Raw genomic sequence first — 21,018 nt, 5'->3', positions numbered from 1 at the left:
GAAGGTTTTGCACGAAGACTGGTTTCGAAACAGTGGCACAAGGTAGAGTGTAATGGCATATTTTAGCCTCATTACACCCACCCACCTCGTCGCGAAAGCCCCAGGCTACGATATATTTTGGTGAATGTACAGTTGCCACCCAAATAACGCTTGCCGCCCGGCTAAATAACACTCACCGCCCGGCCAAATAACTCTTGCCGTCCGCCTAAATAACACTCACCGCCCGGCCAAATAACTCTTGCCGCCCGGCTAAACAACACTTACCGCCCGGCCAAATAACCCTTGCCGCCCGGCCAAATAACTCTTGCGGCAGAACTAAATAAGCCTTGCCGCCAAAATAACACTAGTACATATTGCATGCCTTCGTTTTAATTGGTTATTCCTCTCATCTTTAGCGTTTCAGGAATAGACTTCTTTAATTAGCTTGGGCGGTTTATTGCCCCATTTCAGACCATGTGACGATACTCTTGAGAATTCTCGCTTTAAAGAACAATACTCCAGAGAATATCACGTGGTCTGTCGTTAGAAAGACAGACAGACTACCCCGGGTGGAGGAGGGGGAATGGAAGAAACTGTTACCGCCCGACAAACTGACCGCCTAGACACGAAACTCTGCGCCTAAATGACGCTCGTACGTATTGTATGCCTTAGTTATTATGGGAATTCCTCTCATCTTTCGCGTTTCATGAATTTGTTGATGAGAAACCTAACAGGCTTGTCTATCAGTAGACAAGGAAACTACGATTGCCATTGCTAAGATGCCAGGGACTTAAATGCAGGAATGTTGAAACAATGCCACAGTTTTAATTAATGACATATTTTATTCAAAAAATTCATACAATTTTTATAAATAAACACTGAATTCTGGTTGCAAGCAAACTTGGGAATGAATATGCAAGAACCATTTTTATACACGATTTTTCAAATTCAACAATATTTAAAGCTCTATTTTTGCAAATGTTGGAACATTCACATTTCTCTTGGCCATGCTGGCGAAATATTATTTCAAAAATTTTGGCAAACATTTGCCAAACTTAAATTTCAATACAATTATTTTAAAAAAATGTTAAAAAAAAACCTAATCTACAATGAAGCTTAATTTGTAAAGTATAACTATCAATAGCAATGGGAACAAGAAAACAAGATAATCTTTTTGGTAGAACAATGAAGATTTCTGGAAGATTCAGAGCAATCATCTGAATGTAAATTGAAGCTTACTGTCACACAAAAATGCTTTGCAAGGGAGTCAAACTGTCTTTTCTTGGTCAAATTCGTGGTTAAGCTTTCTCCTTTCTCTCAAAGAATGTGGCAGGCAGCATGCCACTTTGCACACCTACACTCTCTACAGGCCCTTCAGAAGGTACAAAGTAAGCTTCATCTGCAGTTGGGACCTGTGGGCATATTCAAATTGGACGAAGACGGCCTTGGAGAAAGGAGAGAACCCACCAACGATAATGACGAGAATCACTTGTAACAGAAGTATAATGATGAGGATACGATGACAGTAGTCAACTACACCAAACTCTTAATTAAAGATCTCAAAATGCCAGATTGGGGTTTTCTTGCTCCTGTTGCCCCTAATCTAAATTACTTAACCAAAAATGTAGACTGAATAATGTATCAAAAGAACTTATATTAAACGATGTCCAAGTTTCACAATCTTTGTTGTAATAATTGTTGCACAACTTGACAATGAACTTGCACATCAATTTGCATTTTCTTTAAAATATTATATACTAATAGTGAACATTTGATTGCAAAGCAACATTTTCCCACACCGTAGAATCTTCCTCACTAAACCACAGCACTGAAAAAAAAATTCACTTAGCCTCCAGCCGCTCAACATAATGCTGCCTGAAAAAAAATAGCTTTACCTGACAGAAAATCACCAAAATGACCCGCTTTCTGAGAAAAAGGTGAGTAGTCCCTCAGGAGTCCAGGAGAAAATGTTTTTAAGTGCAAATACAAGTAAAATCAAATGGCAATGAAGAAAGAACACTGTAAAGGCATAAAACACATAGAGGATATTACATGGCGGCACAAAGACACAAATTTTATTTCTAAGTGGTTAGAACAACATTACATGAAGGAGTAAAACAAGTAAAATGTTGTTTTAACACAAGAAAATAAAATTCATATCTTCAAGCCACCATGTACTCTTCTTTTTATTATATAGAGACTAATTTTATTATATATAGACTAATCCATTGCTTGCCATTTTGACCGACCGTTTGCAAAAACAACCGTGAAAAAGGCAAGAAATGATGCAATTGATATCCTCACTACTGAAGATATGGAAATTATGCCACTTGGATCCCAGAAGTAGTTCCTCATGAATTTTACGAGCGGTGTATAGTAAAACACTAGTGTCTATATAATAAAATGTAATGCAATGAAATTCAATGCAAAGCACATGCCACAGAAATGCAATTATATTTACACTTACAAACATCATTGCATTAGTCATGGTCCTAGGAAAAAGCCCCAAACCTCTCAATCAACATATCAACCTTGTGCAGGTTTTTAGCCAGATGGGTGTCTGCGTGTCTTATTTTTCTTATGTTGCCTTATAAATTGTTTGTTTGAGCAGGCCCCATAGCACATTTTGGACGGCCACTTTTCAAATTCTGGCTAAAAGCCCGAACTTGCGCCTCCCACCCATGTCACGACATGCTATGTTGCAACATAAGGTGTGGGAATTATTTTGTGCAAATTATACACAAAGCTGCATAGTACAGTAGCAATAGTATAACAGCTATGATAGACAATAATTATTATCTTGTATGTGGATAAAATTGAATAAGGAATAACATTCTTGTATAGAGAATCTAGTATTAACAATAATTGTTTAGAATAGTATGTTTTTCATGGTCTTGATCAGTGAATGCCTAAGAAAAGACAACCCACAAGATTCTGTTCCTACACCCCAACTGATTGAAAGGGGCTTGATTGTGCTACATGTTAAGTTGTATTTTGGTAGCATGTAAAGTGGTCTTCAATTTGAAAAATAATAGTTTGCAGTGATAGTATTACACAAAAGAAAACAGGGATGCCAAACTGAAACATGCATGAATGGTCAAAACTAGAGAAGTTCAAACCAGACGGCAAAATACCACCAATGCCTTCATTTTTTGTCATCAATGCAGAAGAAAAGAAATATTAGAATAAGGCCAACCTAGCCCTCAAAACCATTCAAGTCCCAAGACTGATTAATATTTAATTCCTCCCTGCAATTTCAACAAAAGATCAAGAATTTAGGGAAGGAGAGTTATAATTTGTGCTGGGACTAGAAAGGTCCAAGTACGGTGGAACCCTGGCATAGCAAACCTTTATATAATAAAATCTTTGCATAATTTCATATCTAGTGGGAACTAGATTGTCGGTGTTGCAAGCAGAAGCTGAAGAATAAGCCAATCACAATGCTTGATTCCAGGCATTGCAATTGGTTGGTTCCTCCGTTTCTGTTTCCAACTCCAACAATCTAGTTTTCACTGGATCATAGGTGTTGGAGTCGTAAGTGGAATCGGAAGGAAATGTTTATGACCAGGCTTACGACTCAAATTTACAGTTTTCACAAGGTTGTAAGCATTCTTACAACTCTGACTGTGACTCCATCGCTAGTGAAAACCAGCCTTAATGTATTGCTTGCTGAAAGGTGCTCCCCAGAGCAGCCACCAACATCAAATCTTAACAAGCCATGCTTTGTTATATCAGGGTTTCACTGTACATAGTTTGAAAAGCAACAAGGGTTTAATTCACCTCATTTTTGGTGCAAAACTGCTTTTTCAAGCGGTGATGTATTTTCAAACTTGGAACATTCGCAGTCATCAATGACCGCTACTTCCTGGGTAGTATCAGAGCCCATGTCAATTCCACTGTCAGCTAATGATAGTGAGTCTGGGTCACTTGTAAAGGCAATCTCTTCACCTTGATTGATGCTCACTTCTGCGTCGCTGAGGTTTTCAGTGCTTCCAGACAAAGACACTGCATCAAAATTTTCAAAAGAGTTTTCAAACTGGTCATGTTCCTCCAACGTTGATTCTGGTGCACCATCAACATCTTTTTCTAACTCTTCCTGAGTCCACAAAGAGTCTGCTCTGTCACCATCAAAACTATCTGACTCCACTGATTGTCTTTCTTTTACCTGATCTTCGCTTTCAATATGATGGGAGAAAACTTCTCTCTCCTGCTTACTGTCATTACAACAGCTCTTTTGTACTCCATTATCATGTTCACATTCAGGTTTTGTAGACTGGAGAGCAGGTAATCCTTTAGAGTGCCTTAGTACAAGCCATCGTCTTGCACACCTTTGAATAACTGTCGCTGATTTCTTTAGCTTCAGAAATCTACGTCTTTCCCTGAACCGCTTGTAAGCAGCTTGTATTATTCTTACTGCATTGTCTAATACTGCCTCCTGGAACTTTTCTATTAGTTTGATACAAGCACTGTAGTCTTCCTTAGATTGAACCGTTTCTCTACTGTCATCACAATTGTTGTCATTGTAAACATTATGTCTACAGTCCACTAGATGCTGATTATTTGAATCTAGATTTTCTTGCTCCTTTGTTTCTAGGGAATCTGAACTAGTTTCAATGCCACCATCAACAGCTGAGTTTACACCATTCTCATCAACTTTACTTGCGTCATCTTTTGTATTTTCCCCTTGCTCTGATATTGGCTGTAGAGCCCTGGGGGAGAAAAAAAAAAATAGACAATCAATTTTTTAGACTGTTCACAGTCCCCTATTTTTCCGTGAGATCGTAGATGTCGATCATTGAGTTCGATGGGCCACCATCTTGGTCTCTTGATGCGAGCGAAACTGGGAGAGTACAAAATGCCCGTGGGTAGTGGCGGTGGGGTTAACAACGTGGGGGTGATGGGGTGGAAAAAATAGGGAGACTGTAACAGCTTCACTCCATCTGGTGTTCGCTGCGTTAGCTGCTCCAGCTACAACAACACCTGATTGGTCGAAGGGACAATAGAGTTCATCAAAGCGTAGCAGAGCGTTGACAACTTGAGTGACAGAAAGTGACTTTCATCACTTCGTGGCTCAGGCCATCGATTTCAAGACAGTTTTCTGAAGAATGTTCTGATTTTGATCGTCTGTCTGCTTCTTGTCTTGGAGGATTGGTGTTAAAGCGTGAGCAAAAGGAGGCCGTTTCTCGTTTACTCAAAGGAAAAGATGTTTTGGCGGTTCTTCCGACTGGTTTTGGCGAGAGTTTAATATATCAAAGTTTCGTTTTGGCGAAGGAAATGGCTGAAAGCTCCGTTGATTGTTCTTATTTCCGACTGAAATTTTACAGTTAATGCCACAAAGACGGCACGCATCTGAATAACTGGAATTTTCTGTGGGTTTTGCCGCTTTTTTTGGAGTCAGAGAAGAGTTCTTCCGTCCCACATTCATGCGACTCAACTTAGTAAACCTTCAAAATGTTTCGAAATTCACAACACAGTAACGTGTATTCATATCATCATTTCTGATTTAACAGGTTTTTTCCCAGGGGAGGAGATTGTTGATTGATTTGATTAACAGAGGCGCCAAACTGGCGGCCACGCCCCTTGAACATGAGACAGACTGAAGCTGTTACAGTCTCTCTATTTTTTCTGCCGGCTGTGCCCTCCACCACCCCTACCCACGGCATTTTGTACTCTCTCCAGTTTCGCTTGCATCAAGAGATCAAGATGGCGGCCCGTCGAGCTCAACGATCGACATCTACGATCTCACAGAAAAATAGGGGACTGTGAACAGTCTAATCGATTTTTAGGCTCATAATAAGTATGGGTTATTGACCAAGTGTGAGGTCGAGATGACTGGATATTGGCCAAATTCTTTTTTTGTGTGTTTATGGACCGAGACAGAGTTGAGGACCATAAACACGCAAAAAAAGAACGAGGCCAATATCCAGCCATCTTGACGGAACAAGCTTGGTCAATAAAGGATTTATTATATGGCCTTCAGAGAAATTTTGCTTGCAGGACACGGCGGGTAGTCCCGAGTGGGCAAGATAGCTCCCTCTTGCCCGCTCGGTTAGCCAATCACAGCGTAGGATTTGATTCATCTTGCTCGCTCACGGAGCAAGCCATATAATAAATGTACTTAACAGCTTTTCAGGCCAGAACTTAACACAACTCTTTTTTATGCACTTTCCTCTAAACTGTCCGGGATATTTGGTGACCTGTAAAAGAGAGACCAGGAGATTCGGTCTGCATTTGGGAGATTCTCGGATAATCCAAGAGAGTTGGCATAGATGCATACAGTCAAATAAAAAAGTGACAGGAAAGTATAAAAGAGAAAATCATTGGTGACATCAGCATGTCGGGATGCAGAGTGTCGGTATGCACAACAAAGAATTTCAAAATCAAGCTTACAGGAAATGTATGGAAATATCAGTAATGTGAAATTGCATTGTCCTGGGACAAAAAAAAAAGAAATATAAATTGCACACTGCTTCACTGTTATATAACGGGCATATAAGCCTACATCCGGTGCCTTTGATTTCTCATTTGATAACAAATATGTCTAACTCAACTTTGATTTGCAAAATTTTCTTCAATGTTCATGTGTTTAAGAGTCCCTCGACTGGATGCAGTTTGTTTGGAAACAACTCTGGTAAGCGACTGCCTTCATTAGGAGAAAACAATGGATATCCAATAATGCAAATCCGCTGTGTTGTTCAATGACTACACGTGTGTTTGGTGATGAGTGGTGAAACGCCTCTTGTCTCTCGTGCGGTACTCTGTAAATCCTTAGTGAATCATAACAGTGGGCGAAGGTCAGAGCGGAAAGTTTTTCACAAAAATTCTCGATACAATATATTCTTTCGGCGGCATGCGGCAAACTTAAAACCGAGCAAGACGTATAGATGTCTCCGCAGTATTAAACTAGAACGCAATCGATCTCTCGAAAATCGAATTTACAACGCATACACTAATACGAAAATGGTCTCAAAACAACATACAGTGTAGTTGGCCCTGATTACTGTTTTAAAATTAAAGTTATTAATTCTGACACTTCAGGAAGGAAAGTTGTTTAGCTTTTTGTGGTCGTGCGAACTATAAAATATGAATAGGCGATTGTTTAGTTTTGAGAATAAATGGTCAGGCGTTCAAGCATGGCAAAAAAATACCCAAAAATCAAGCCTCGGCTTGTTTCCTTTCAACTGAAGACATAACTCACTAGCGTTTTCTAATTCGATTTTAAGAGTATCATTGTTTACAGCATGCCTCCTCGTATATAATCTCCCATTTGGTATAGATTTTCGAGGAGCTTCTCCATACCTCCGATGTTAACCGCACAATTTGTAAGAGAGAGGAATTGAACGAAGGAAATCTACATGTAAACCATTTGTGCGAGGTGAAATGTATCAAAGAAAGTTCACCGAAAGGTTGCGAAATTTAAGTCGACAAGCCGAATCTTACAGCGAACTTGAACTTGACGAAAACATCTGCTTGCAAATGTTTTTTACTAGTGTTTTCTGCATACTAAAGAGGAAAATGCCTTAACGCCCATAATTAACAAAGAAATATTCTCCCGCAAAAACTAGATCCAAAACAACGCTTACACATCTAATTTTGAGTAGGAGCTTTGCGGATGATAGTGCTGTATACGTAAATTGTATTGATTAAGCTTAATGTTACACAATACTATCTGATGTTTGCCTCTGAAATCACCAGGGAGTTTATTTTCGTAAAATATAGTGTAAGTGAAGTACCACCGATTTGCTTTGATTGCCGCCAATCCAAGTAAAACTACACTCGTACGATAGCAGACTTACTTCTAAAAGATAAAATCGTGAAAACCTACCTGGTGAAGTATTTCCATCTCCACCTCCAGTTACACTGTTTTTGACGAAAACTGCGTTTGACAGCGGGAAAACACTTCACCGTACTCGCTTCCAGCACATTCGTTTCACCTTCTGGCGTGGAGGATTCTTCGTTTTGCTGTTTCTTATTTTCGTCCGAAGGAGAATTCATTGGCTTTCGCGCAAGCGATGCAGGATACTGAGGAACACGTGAGGGAAGCCAGGTTTATAAGCGTCTTGTTGTGCTCCAGAGTGTTCGAGGATGTTGACACAAATATTTCATACTGAATTCAAAACGTGACAGAGGAAGTGGGCTCCGGTGACGAACTTTGAACCACTTTGAAATTTGAGTATTCAAGTCCAGGCTTCGCTCATTCACAGTTGGCCGATTTCGGGGACAACATCCTGTCAACCTCAAGCATTCCTTGCACAGTAAGTTAGGACTTAGCAAAGTTGGAAAATAACTTATTTTATCTGTAGTTCGTGGTTACTCTACATTAACTTGAATTGAAACCAAGAAATTTCTTTATGAAACCAAGGAAAACGACGGAAATACAACTAGTTCCCAGCTCCTTACGCGTTTTTCAAGATGGCGGCCGGAGGACCGATGATTGAGGCAGTTATCGCTGCAATGAGTAAGTTTCTGGGCATAATATCTTTGTTGTTGTTATCATATCCGAAACCTTAAGACATATATGCTTTCGTCACTTCATTTGCGGGTTTATTAAATGAAAAACCTTGCCTCGTGACACTGCAATACTATAAAATGTTCTCTGTAAATATAAGAAAGATTATGCAGATTCAGAGTTATAAAAAGCAGATTACAGATATTATTAGCTCTGAAGCACTTCCTTTTGTTCTATATTCAACTGATAAGCGCACGCCTGTACCCGTTAAAATTCGGTATCCGGTCTTTTTGCCACCAAGTCAATTAGCCCCTAATCGTTTAGTTCTCACCCAGAAGCTACCTGAAGTCGAAAACACCGTCTTTTTCTCGTTCTTATAGCGTGAATGGGGGTTAATCGATTTCTTGTTGGAGGCTAACCGGCAAGGGGCTAATTAATGGACTTGAGGCCAAACGACTTGCATTCAATCTTTGGAACTCTGTCCGAGACGAGCGTTCTTCTTTGCGAGCCGGAGACATTTTGACTTTTCAAATTACAAGACCGAGACATCAAACTGAGACATTCAGATTCTATTCAAAGAGATGCACAGAGGCTAGTTATAAAACAAACAAATGAATCTAGACTCTGAGACTTTCAAATAATAAGTCTTTCAGAAAATTGAGACTCTGACACAGCTCTGTGGAAAAAAGGAGACTGTGAGACGCATATAAAAGCTAAAAAATGAGACTGCGAGACCTGTGAAATTCGATGAGAATTTTACAAGACCCACGGTTTTTGAACGACCATTCACCACCCCTTATATAAATTCTTCCCTTCGAGTTATCTCTGCTAGTGTGGTTAGTTATGTAACTTTCTAGATTGATTCATTGGCTGTCCATACATGTAAACATGTTTTTCCACTGGCTGTCAAGGAAAGAGATTTATATGCATCAGACAGTATATGCAAAAGCACTATTATATACTAATATTAATACATCCAGTAATAATAACATTTGATGCAGTCAAGCCTCTCTATTGGCAAACACCAAGAATTTTTGCTGTTATATTGTGTTATATTTTATGAAGTAAGTTAGAAGCGTGGGTTTCCAACATTTAAATGTAATTATGATCAGGGTTTGGTTTGCCTTAAGTTGTGACTTAACATCGTCCTTCAAAGGCGATTGGTTATGGGAGGTTTCACTTCTATTTTAGATCAATTAGGAGTTGCAGTTGAGGATAAGTCACTTGGGGGGGCTAACTTTGTTTACTAATAGTTATCTACACATAACTACATATTTCAGTTGACTCTTGATCATTGAGAGACTTAACCAGAAAACTAGTGAATGAACATTCCTCAGTCCCAGCATTGTTCGTCAGATGTCCTCTGAAATACTGTGAAAGAAAAAAAACTTATGGGGAGCTTGTGTAATTTCCACACAAGATTCTTTTTATTAGTGCTAACAAAAATTACTACACTCAAAGCAAGATCAAGTATTGTCAGTATATTTTGATATCATGTGACTAATTTATCTTTGCACTTGAACTCAATATTCATCTCATTATATTGGAATAATGGCTTGGAATGAAAAGAGGATGGAAGTCCGCCATCATTTTGGTTTAATTTTAGCGATAATATCATAAAAGTTGAATATATTTTGGACATATGTATCGTACCATTACTCAGTAAATTTTTATATGTGTAATTAAAGTGTTAAATACCTATTTTGGATAAATTGAGAATTTAAAGATGATCAACACTAAGCTGTATTGTATGAGCTTCATAAATTATATTAGTAAGTGTAGTTTGTCCTGCATGCTTTGACTACTCTCCTTTGCAGGAATATCCACTGTTTGACATTTGCCCTGATCGATCCAGTAGTTTTTTAATATAGTTATTACATAATTACAGTACATGTATCGTGTGCATGGAGTTAAAAATGATTTAAAGCTTGTCAGAGAGTGACTGGAACATTCAGTACTCAAGCTGTTGTCTTCAGCAAGGGGACATAATTCATATATAAAACTGCACCTTAATGTGCAATGTACACAGAATATGAATTTCAAAGTAAAATAATATATTTTAAATTATATAATCATTGATGGCTGCTTTTGAGAGAAGTAGTAATATCATGTCTTGATCTAGAGTGGTTTTCAATAACCCTTATACATGATGACATCAGACGAGCAAATTTCACCACTAAGCCTTGCTTTGAAAATGTAAAGTGTAAATTACAAATTTTATTGCGGACAAATTCCCAAAGCAGCAAAGATTAATGGAATACCCTCATGAAAACAACACAGGTTCAAAAAGCTTGAGAAAAAATTACTGCAAATGAGGCTTGGTGGTGAATTTTGAGCATGTGATGTAATCAAACATAAGGCTTATTGAGTGCTGTGAACTAAAATCAAGGTGAACACTCAGGCCAACCTCAAAGGACACAGAGAATACATTGAACCAATCAAAACTCAAAGCTAATACATGTAGCCAAGAAGTATGGGAAAACATGTCAGAGCAAGTCGCAATGGGTTTGCTTTTACTTCTGATTGGATGACAAAGTGGCTCAATAACTAATTTTACTAACTGATTTTTAGTGACAAAAACATCTTACAGTTGAACCCTGCTATTTCAAACTCTCAAGGGAAATGATAAATGGTTTGAAATAGTGGTAGTTGCATTTGAAGTTACCAGGTCTTTGCTGGTAAATGCAGATGATGCAGTTACAGTTTTATTTCCCAAGGGATGCCTGTGTTTTTTAATGGGCCTAAGAAGGGCGAGAAAAGAACAACTGTGGACAAATTTGATTGCAGTACAAGATGAAGTGCGATCATAATAAGTTCCAGCTGTATTCTGATATAGTCTGGTGTTTATCTAAACTCCACTTTTTAACTTTGAAATAAACTAGGTTGATTAAAGTGAACAAAATTACTGTAGTTCAAAATAGTGAGGAAGTGGACATGATAGAGTGACAAATAGCTAGCATTAAATGACTGAAAAAAAGGGTAAATTTCAGGGAAATTGGTTTAAGTTTGAAATAGTGTGGAGTTTGAAATAGCCATGTTTGAGTCAGGGGGACTCAGTTGTGAATAATATGACATCTATAGGCTTTGTGCAAACCAAACTAGAATTGTAGACAACAAGGCTGTTCAACTGAGAGACTTTCTTGTTTTAATTATTCTTTTGTAAAATTAAACCTGATTGAAACATACAACATTATAATATTTAATTATTTCAGGTCATTTTTACCCATCTCACAGTAACTCATAAACTCTTCAAGTTATCAGGAGTTTAAGTGTATATAAAATTTAGACATCAGTAACTTTCCAAAACCTTTATGCCAAGCTTCACACTGATATGGTGCCTGTGTCAGGGGCAGGCTTTGACCCAATATTTTTGTGCTATTTTTGATTAACACTCTCAAGTATGGTTAATGTAAATAAAGTGATATGTTACGAATTCCAATGTGGAAACAAGTGATATTGATAAAAATTTTGCTTTTGTTTAGTTCTTGATCTATATCGATATTGCTTGTCTCTATAGTTGCCATGTTGTGGTGGAAACAGTCTGAACTTATATTTTTATTTTGATGAGGAGCAACCTTTTCATTGTTTTCACTGTGCCTTTGAATAGCATGCCACTGTCTGACTGGCATTTAAAAGGCAACTAACAAATAATTGGCATGTTTTTGCTTCCCTGTATCCTGATTACAACGGCATTCAACAAACCTTGAAAAGGGTGACAAACAAAATGGATCTGAATCTGCTAACCACAACCCACTGACCTTTTGAACCTGTTGATGTGAGCTTTGCTTCTGTTTCTTGAGAGGTGTGCTAAAATGACCGATAGCAGTAAATTAAACATTGTCTGTCGAGTGTAAGTTGAGGTAATTTAAAGGAAGAGGTTTTAAGAGATGTTGTGAAAAACCTTGTGCTTATAAAATGCTGTTTTGTTTGTACATATAATGCAATATAGACACTGAACAAGGGGTGTGGCCTGAAAATGTGGAGCTGTATGAACCCTGCAAAGGTATATTTTATTTTACAATAATGTTGCAGTCATTATTTGCATCTGAGTGTGAACACACATTGGAAAAACATGATCTAAATAGGTGTCAAATGTTGCATGATTCATCGTTAATCATTTGAAGTGTGACAGACTGTACATAACACAAACTTCCATGCTCAAAGTCCAACACAATTGGTATGTTTTTGTCGAGTTGTCAATAATGTTCTCAAAAAAACTACTGACAGTAGCTACTTCAAACTTGGATTTCAAACTTGGATTTCCTAGTTTGAAGTTTCGTCCTTATTTAGTGAAAACATTTTCACAAAATAACATTCAATGATACCAATTGTGCTGGACTTGGGGCACAAACATTCACCGTAACTGGTGTGCCAAACTTCAAATGATTGATGAAGAATCATGCATGATGAGGAATGATGTCTATTAGGTCTATTTTTTTTTTCATGTTATGTTTACACTTAGATGTAAACAATGGTAGTGTAATCTTTAAATGGTTGTCTGTATTCCCCGGAGGGGGGGGGGGAAGGGGATACTCCCAGAAAAGTTGGGTGGGGGTGTGTGGCCCACTTCCCAAAACCCTTACCTTATTTATGACCAAAATCTGTGATATTCCCTACCCCATTTATGACCTGACCAAATATTTGATACCCTATTTATGACCTGACCATTAAATCAAAACCCTGTTTCAGACCTGTGTTATAATAAGTTCCCTATTTCAGACCAATGTTGAATTACCATAAACATAATTTGTGGTGGGCTTTTGTTAATTTTCTTTTCGATAATGATGAAAAAGTGGCTTCTTCTTAAAAACATACCCATATCTAGGCTAGAGTGCAAAAACCATACCCTATTTATGACCAAAATGGCCAAAATAGGCTAAAATTGATACCCTATTTATGACCAAAACGGCTGAAAAACCATACCCTTTGGGGCCGCACATACCTATATAGCTAATATAAGGATAAGGGAGTACCCCCCCCCCTCCCAAAGCAACCTTGCTTCTGCAAGGTGACAAAGAGTATTTTTACTCCTTGTGGATGTGATGCTAGGCTATAGCAGGGTTTCCTCTCAGTAATACAACTGGCACCAAGCTGCCACCCACACGGAAACCAAGTGGGAAAGTAAATGAGAAAGGCCAGGTAAAACACTGAGGGGAATGGTGGAAAGAGAATGCACTGAGATTGAACTAACATCATGGGCCATAGCTGCGGCTGTGGCCAAGAACAGGGACAAGTGGAGGCAATTCATTGCTCACCCTATCCTCAACCTGGGAGAAAGGAACTAAACTATAAAGTTTGATGGTATATTTTTCCAATTTTTCACCTGGATGGAGTGAGGCACTGTGAAAGTAAAAGTGCCTTGCCCAAGAACACAACAAAGGGACCCAGCTTGTACTCAAGGCTAGACTACTTAATCTGGAGTCTAGTGTAGTAACCATTAGGCCACTGTACCTCCATCATCCTCAGAGACCCAGGGGCTGCTAGTCAGGATGATGCTATATTTTTGGGCGAGCAATATTTTCGGGCGAAAGTTCCGCTCTTGAAGTAAACTTTTATTGCTCACCCAAAAATATCGCATTGTCCTGACTAGCAGCCCCTGGGTCTCTGAGGATGTACTGCCCTTTAAATGAAGGATTGACTTGTTAACAACTAAATAAATAAATAAATAAATAAATAAATAAATAAATAAATAAATAAATTTTAAATGAATAAATAAATAAATAAATAAATGAACATAACAGGACTCCCCTCTTCTTGCCTCCTACAGATACCATTCTTTTAACAGATGCTGCCAGTTGTAAAAGTACAGAGGTAAAGTCTGTTGTTATTTATAACTATAACAAAATTATAAATAAGAAATTAAAGTCTTACTACCAAAACAAAGTGCTCAATGCTTTAAGGCAGAGCTATAGTATACAGAGGAGGAGGAGGAGGAGGAAGCGCAGTGACCTCATTGTTAGTGCGCTCATCCCCAGATCGGGCGGTCCAGGTTCGAGCCCTGGGCGGGGACACTGTGTTGTGTTCTTGGGCAAGACACTTAACTCTCACATTGCCTCTCTCCACCCAGGAGAATGAATGGGTACTTACGGATTGTTGGGGAAACCTAACAAATTGCAGGGGAGTGACCTGTGATGGACTAGCATCCCGTCCAGGGGGAGTAAAAATACTCCTAGCCGCTTCATGCTACAGAAACCGCGATAAGCTCTGGCAGCCATGACCCAGTTGGCTCCAAGGCTTCACTATTTTTTTTATAGTTTACAGAGAAATCATAAAATTATAACAAAAATTGTAAATAAATTACAATTTTTCATTTGGAAAGCCATAGCCATCTAGTACATGTATCACATCCTGGGAGATTTGGAGACATTTCAATTTTCGTACTTAAAATAAGGTAACTGCTATTTTTAATCTACTATGCCAATCGATATCATTGACAGGCTTACCTAAGATTCTGTGGATTAGCTTATGGCGTAAAGTCCAGACGGAATGCCGAATTTATGTCTCCAACAGGTAAACAGATGAAAAAGTTAAAAATAAAACAAATTAATTTAAAAAAGGAATGTAAAACAGCATACAGGTAAGTTATGTGAACGAGGAAGTTTGTTTTCTAAGTCAAATGCACTAGTCAGAGGTACATCCCAGCTTCATGTCGTTTCAAACATAGGACCTTTAAATACTTGAATCCATCCTAGTCACATAGAACTTTGGTAAGCTTAAAAAGCTCTCTGGTTCAGTTGGCCTCAATGGAGCAAATTCAAAAATGGTTATTCCTCTTTTAAAACTAATTTTCATGAGTAACACTTTCAATGGTGTTGCAGTTGAACCTGTCTAAATGGACACCTCTGTAATAGACACCAGCCTAAGGTCCAACGGAAACCACACACAGACAGTCATCTTGCAGCTCTTTTGGTGTCCATGTTAAACAGGTTCCACTTTATCAAATTATGTGGCTCACACATTTGACTTGGACTAGAATTATACTGGGGCTTAGATTTTGATTTCACCCAAACACAAACTTTCCTGTGTTTGTAACGTAGCCTCTTTTACAAGCTTTATTATATTTTATTGTACGTTCAAAAGAAAGTATTGTATTTAACAATTGATTCACCTTTGGCATTCATCATCGAAGGTGATGCACTTGGGAAGTTTGAAGTGCAAAAAAATGTGTAAGGGTTGCTTGTGGTGCAGCTCACTTTGCCCATGTCACAAGCAAGTATCATTAGATTATGATGGCACTGTAAGTAGATAGTGTGGCTTTATGAGCTAAATGTTATAATTTCTGTTTTAAGGTAATGTTCCTTTCCTGAGAGCAGACAGGGAGCTTACTGGTAATTTTCAGGGAATAACATCTTATATTGAGGCCAAGGTAAGTAAGTAAAATCTAGGTATTTTTTCTCCACCCTGGATGGTATGTGAGTCCATCAAAGGTTTTGGAACTGAATGGCATCTTAACATATTAACCTGGAACTAGCTCTTAAATTGCTAGACACACTGAGTATTATTGATATTATTGCAAAACTTAAGTTGTTTTTACTAGGCATGGTCCCCGGTGTCTCTGTCATCATTGCTTTAACTCCTTATCATGTTCAATTTATGTTCATTCGCTGCATGGAATGTTGACAAGAATCATGGGTGTGTTTTGACAGGGATTCTCCACAAGTGCAGACATGGAAATGCAAGACAAAGCTGAAATGGAGGCATACATATCATTGATTGAAAACTCTCTCCTGCCAGCTGAGGTAATCAATCTGAAACATAGGACCTGTGTGATATAATGTGGTAACAATATAAATTTATATTTTATGGCAAACTGGTCCACAATGGAAAGCTGAGAATTCTGACTGGATCCCTGAGTGGTCCAAGTTTTGCAATTCTAATTACTAAGATGGACCATTCATGAGAAAGGTCTGGGGAACTGCTTTTTGAAAACATTGCACACAAGAGAAATAGCTTGTTGTTACCTGTAATCACCAGTGGGAAAGAACTTTTTTTTCTTCATGTTTGGTGAATAATTTCGTGTTAACTATCACAAAAGTGGCCTGAAAAGCAAAGCAGATTCTTAACTATGGCACACATGTTAACCAAGAATAGAACATGGGGATGAGTTAATTTATCAGCAAAGTCTTAAAGGAGGCATTATAATAAACTATGCTTTCTGGAACTAACTTGTGTGGTCCATTGCACAAGACCCTTTGCTTACATAGTGGCTCTCTCCACCCAGGTATACAAATGGGTATGGTGAATTTAATGCTGAGGGATAGCACTGCAATGGACAAGCATTCCATCCAGGGGGAGTATAAAAGACTCCTAGCTGCTTCATGCTACAGAAATCGGGATAAGCTTAGGCCTGATGGGCCATTTAGCTTGTATGCAGACTTTACCTTTACCTTGTGCGGTTCATATTGACCAATATTTTCACAATACAAACCTTCCGCTGGTTCAATAACATATATCTATATTGTAAACACAGGAAAAGTAAATTAAAGTTCAGATTGCATCTGAGTATGAGTGCCATAATGCTTAAACATGGGAATTTTTCCATTAATGATGGTTAGTCAATTATTTTTACAGGTGTATTTGTCTGATATCCCATTCTCACCAAATGTTGTTGAAAGTTAAACATGCCTGAGACATTTTGGAGTACAGGCTGGTAAATCAAGACTAGTTTCCCATCATCTTAAAGATTTTCAAACTGGCTATAACCAAACTGGTTATTAGTACGTTTAGGGGTTTAGTTTGGTGTGAACCTGATTCTTTTCTTGTAATGTTACATTCTGTCAAATGTTTGATTTCTTGCACTTTTTTAGCTTTACATGTTATGGTGGAAGAAAGACTGGGCGGCACGAACAAGGCAGCAGTATGGCAGCCAGTTTCCTGTTCCTATTAACCTTGTTCTCAGCTACAGGAAACAGTGGCAAGTATGTCAGTATCTGAAGGCTCATGGCTGGCATCGTAAGACAGAGAGAGAGGTACAGTGACCTGCAGTCAAAGAATGGATATGGGTTATGATGTTCTACAAATTGAGGTTTAATTAAAAACTGGCATTCAATCTAAAACTCAAAAATACAATGTCTCTTAGGTACTGATCACCTTGTTTATTGTGTTGTTGACACTGTTAAGTTGATGAGTTTTTTGATTGTTTACGATGTATCCATTTTGCAAGGTAAAATGTGATTCTTTTTATGAGGAACGTGAATAGGCTTTTGAAACTTGGCCAAGCTTTGTATGGCCATACAAACACCCTTATGTACAGAATTATGGAAAACGAAAATTTTTCTTTTACCATACCTGTAATCATTATTTCATTATTTATGGCTGATGCATGACTCCAAAAGACTAGCTCTGATAATTGTTGAAACACTGCAATCACTCTGTTTAATTCTTCTCTGCCTGGTCTTATACATCCAAAAGGTTTCTTTTTTGGTTACTAGGAAACAAAATAACCTCATCAGAGGTACACGCATTGTAAATGTTCGCATCGTAAATTGAGTATTACTGCATTGAACTTGCAGCCGACGCATGTACGCATTCCGGACCTATTCTTTTGATTTACATGTTAGTTCTTTCTACAGGTTCTTGAAGAGTTTAAGCAGACCTGCCAGGCTCTTTCTGAAAAACTTGGAAATAACAAGTTCTTCGTAAGTGATAGGTAAGGCAGCCTGGGAATTCAGGGGTCACTTCACAATAACAGCGTTGGCCTGCAGTGCAGGCGTCTTATTGGGGCGAGTTAGCGTTACAACCTTGCGACCGCCTTTTTAGACCGCCTATCATTCACCCCCTTGGTAAAACTTTCTTTCTCTCCCCAGTCTTCCACTGCATGAAAAATTCAAGAAGGCGGCTAAACTTTTTACGATGTGAGCGCTCGCTCGAAAAAATCTCGCCTGCTCTGCAGGCTATAACAACGTCAATGCCGCCTTTCTTTCTTTTCTTGCAAAAGACAAAGAAATAAGCCTACAATATCCATCTGTACGGGAGAAGCCAGGCAGCCAATTAATTAAAATATTATGTCAATAAACCATGTAAGGTGTCTAGTGGTCACTGAATTCTCCCTACCCTGTATCATAGAGACCGTTCTTGTTCCCAGAGCCTCTCATTTGGTCACGTAGACATTTTAAAACAGGTAGCACTGGGGACGAAAATGACATGGACCTTGAGCTTTCTTTACTGCGCAAGCTTGCCGTAACGATCGACTTTGGACAGGTCCGTTGCAGGCTCGATTTCGATTGGTTAGACGCAGTAAAACAGTGTTCAGAAGTGAAGACCAAGGAGGGAACTCGATTAAGCCATGTGTTTAGTAGTTAGGCGTGATTACTTCTTCGAGAAGTCAGATATTTTCGGACTTCGAATCAGAACTTTGCAAGGTGGCTCGCCTCTCGACTTCTAGACAAGGGAAACGGTTATGAAAGCGTTTTCGGGGATTGAGTAAGTGTTTTGAGTATGCGCATGGAATTGATCCTTGACGCTATCTTCTCACCGTCGAGCTGAACCCTAATATGATGCGGAGAAAGGAGAGTTCATTGATTTGGATTAGATACCTTTCATGAAAAGATCAGCAAATAGAAGCAAAAGACCTTGGGAAAATTCAGAGGCATTAGGGTAGCGGGTTGTCTTGCCTTGAACCATAGTTCTACTAACTATGCTTGTACCAATTATTTTCATCATTATTTTTTTTTTCCTCAGGCCAACAGAGTTAGATGCATTAGTATTTGGTCATCTCCATGCAGTCCTGACCAGATATCTCCCTGACGATTCTCTCAGCTCTGTCGTTAGAAATCACAGAAACCTTGAACACTTTGTCATGAGGATCTTGAACGACTTCTTTCAGTAACTTCAGGAAGCTCTGTTGTTTCACTAGCATTTTTCGTACTGGGATGTAGGACGAGAAAGGAATGAGATGACAAAGCCTGGTTGTACAGAGCAAGGGAAACGCGTCGTGTCGCCTGGAATACGATTCACCCGGACTCGAAGTCCATTCGAATGGTCAGCTAACTGGTCCCTAATAAAGCAATTTTCAGTTACGATTTCTGTTGATATTGCTTTCCCTTCAGTTTTAATACTTCATGAAAGAGTAAATGTATGAAATATCATATATTTGAACTGCGGAGAATGAGATGAAGACCTGATTGATCATCGCAGTTATACACAGTTAAAGCCTGAAAAAAAACTCAGGCTTGAATTTGTGTGTATAACTGCGATGTCAATCATGTCTTCAACTTTTATGAGAGAGAAAGGAGTGCTTGGAGTAAAGTATAATATAAATACTGGATTAGCGACAGGGGCGTAACCAGGATTTTTCCAAGGAGGGGGGGGTGTCACACTGTATCAAAGTGAGGGTACTCACCAGATTGTCATGTCGTTCTCGCCACCTGTTGTAGGTTTACAAAAGGGGGGTCACGGGCACCCCAGGACCCCCCCCCTAGCTACGCCCCAGAGCGATAAACGCGGCTTTCAAGTTACCCCTTAAAGTTGACTTTTTTAAAAAAATTATCAAAACTTCTTCCGTTAGAATAGCGCGCGACATAGAACGCATAAACCCACGTTAGATTTTACTTTAACAGCTTCTGTTGGGATCAGGCAGTTTATTATAATCCTAAATAACAATACATTCACCCAATACAATAAGGTTAAAGATGAAGGGTTTGTCACTGGTTAAACTTGATTGTATGTCGATTCGTGAAATTTGACACTTCTTTCCTAATTGGCGTGTAACTCAACTCCTCGGGGGAGGTCCCATGTGACAGGGCCACGGATGCGAATCCGAAAACTCACACTGCACCCTTAAAGGATGTGACTAAAGCCTTATTTATTTTACTCCTGAAAGATACTACTCCGAAAACAACTTCTCGCCTGCTCTGTCTAGAATTTCTCGGCGTGACGGTGTGTTTTACTTCTTACTTTCACGGCTAAAAATATATTTTTTTGCGCTGAGCACCATAACAGATACCAAGGTCTGCAATTTACGCCACATCACTGGAATCCTCTCTAGTCTGCCACCAGGCGCCCTGTGGGCCCCGATCGCTTCACTCTCCGAAACTTTTTTCCGTCCTCACCACGAGCCTGTTCGCAGGCTAAATCCTCTCCCGCCCTCTCCCGGACTCAACCACTGCATGCAGCATCCAGACATAGTTGAATATGCCGGGGTTTAGCCCCACGAGCAAGCGAACTTGTCATCGAGATATTGACTAGTTCTTATTGTCTCATATGTAGTCCAGTGTAACGGAAAAAGCTAACGAAGAAGGGATTTATATCAATCTATATAAGGACCTGAGGGTTTATATGAACCCCGCGATGGAATGCGATTCAATTCTTGATGCATCGACTCGCCCATGATAAAAGGAAGGATATGCTTTACTGTGTACGTGGTCAAGCTAATGGCCGTACTAGAAAAGTAACCTCTGTAGTACTAGCCTGCGAACAGGCTCACGTTGGAGCACAAGCACGCGCGAAACCTGTGATTTTGCGACTTTTCTGTTGTAACAATTGGACGAAAACCTTTTCCCTCTTCAAGTTAATATTTTTTTGTTAAAAAAAGCATCGTAACTTGTCACACAAAAGAAAGGGAGCTACCAAAAATACAGGGCAGAGCCTGG

At 39.0% G+C, this 21,018-nt stretch overlaps 2 protein-coding genes across 4 annotated transcripts; one reads left to right on the top strand and one right to left on the bottom strand.

Annotated features, from left to right (window-relative positions):
- Positions 1 to 801: 801 nt before the first annotated feature.
- LOC110058855 (uncharacterized) lies at positions 802 to 7,974 on the bottom strand. Its single transcript, XM_020765517.2, has 2 exons — positions 7,805 to 7,974; positions 802 to 4,688 (listed from the first exon to the last, which is right to left on the bottom strand). The coding sequence occupies exons 1-2, from the start codon at positions 7,972 to 7,974 to the stop codon at positions 3,761 to 3,763; spliced, it is 1,098 nt and encodes a 365-aa protein (XP_020621176.1). The 3' UTR covers positions 802 to 3,760.
- Positions 7,975 to 8,113: 139 nt separating this feature from the next.
- On the top strand, positions 8,114 to 19,449 carry LOC110058858 (metaxin-2-like). 3 transcript variants are annotated; one of them, XM_020765519.2, is made up of 10 exons: positions 8,114 to 8,234; positions 8,342 to 8,437; positions 12,378 to 12,431; positions 14,196 to 14,239; positions 14,866 to 14,938; positions 15,718 to 15,794; positions 16,075 to 16,167; positions 17,236 to 17,397; positions 18,001 to 18,077; positions 19,109 to 19,449. In XM_020765519.2, the coding sequence occupies exons 2-10, from the start codon at positions 8,392 to 8,394 to the stop codon at positions 19,254 to 19,256; spliced, it is 774 nt and encodes a 257-aa protein (XP_020621178.1). In that variant the 5' UTR covers positions 8,114 to 8,234; positions 8,342 to 8,391; the 3' UTR covers positions 19,257 to 19,449. The 3 variants fall into 3 exon arrangements, with proteins under 3 accessions (XP_020621178.1, XP_089140679.1, XP_089140680.1); XM_089284553.1 differs by lacking the exon at positions 14,196 to 14,239 and having other exon boundaries at positions 8,194 to 8,234; XM_089284554.1 differs by lacking the exons at positions 8,114 to 8,234; positions 8,342 to 8,437; positions 14,196 to 14,239 and adding an exon at positions 11,982 to 12,230.
- Positions 19,450 to 21,018: the final 1,569 nt, after the last annotated feature.

The sequence above is a fragment of the Orbicella faveolata genome, unplaced genomic scaffold, assembly GCF_042242905.1.
Source record: "Orbicella faveolata isolate gen_17 unplaced genomic scaffold, um_ofav_v1 contig_13, whole genome shotgun sequence".
NCBI lineage: Eukaryota > Metazoa > Cnidaria > Anthozoa > Scleractinia > Merulinidae > Orbicella > Orbicella faveolata.
Note: the sequence above shows the minus strand (reverse complement) of the source record. Positions and strands in the feature narration are given on the sequence as shown.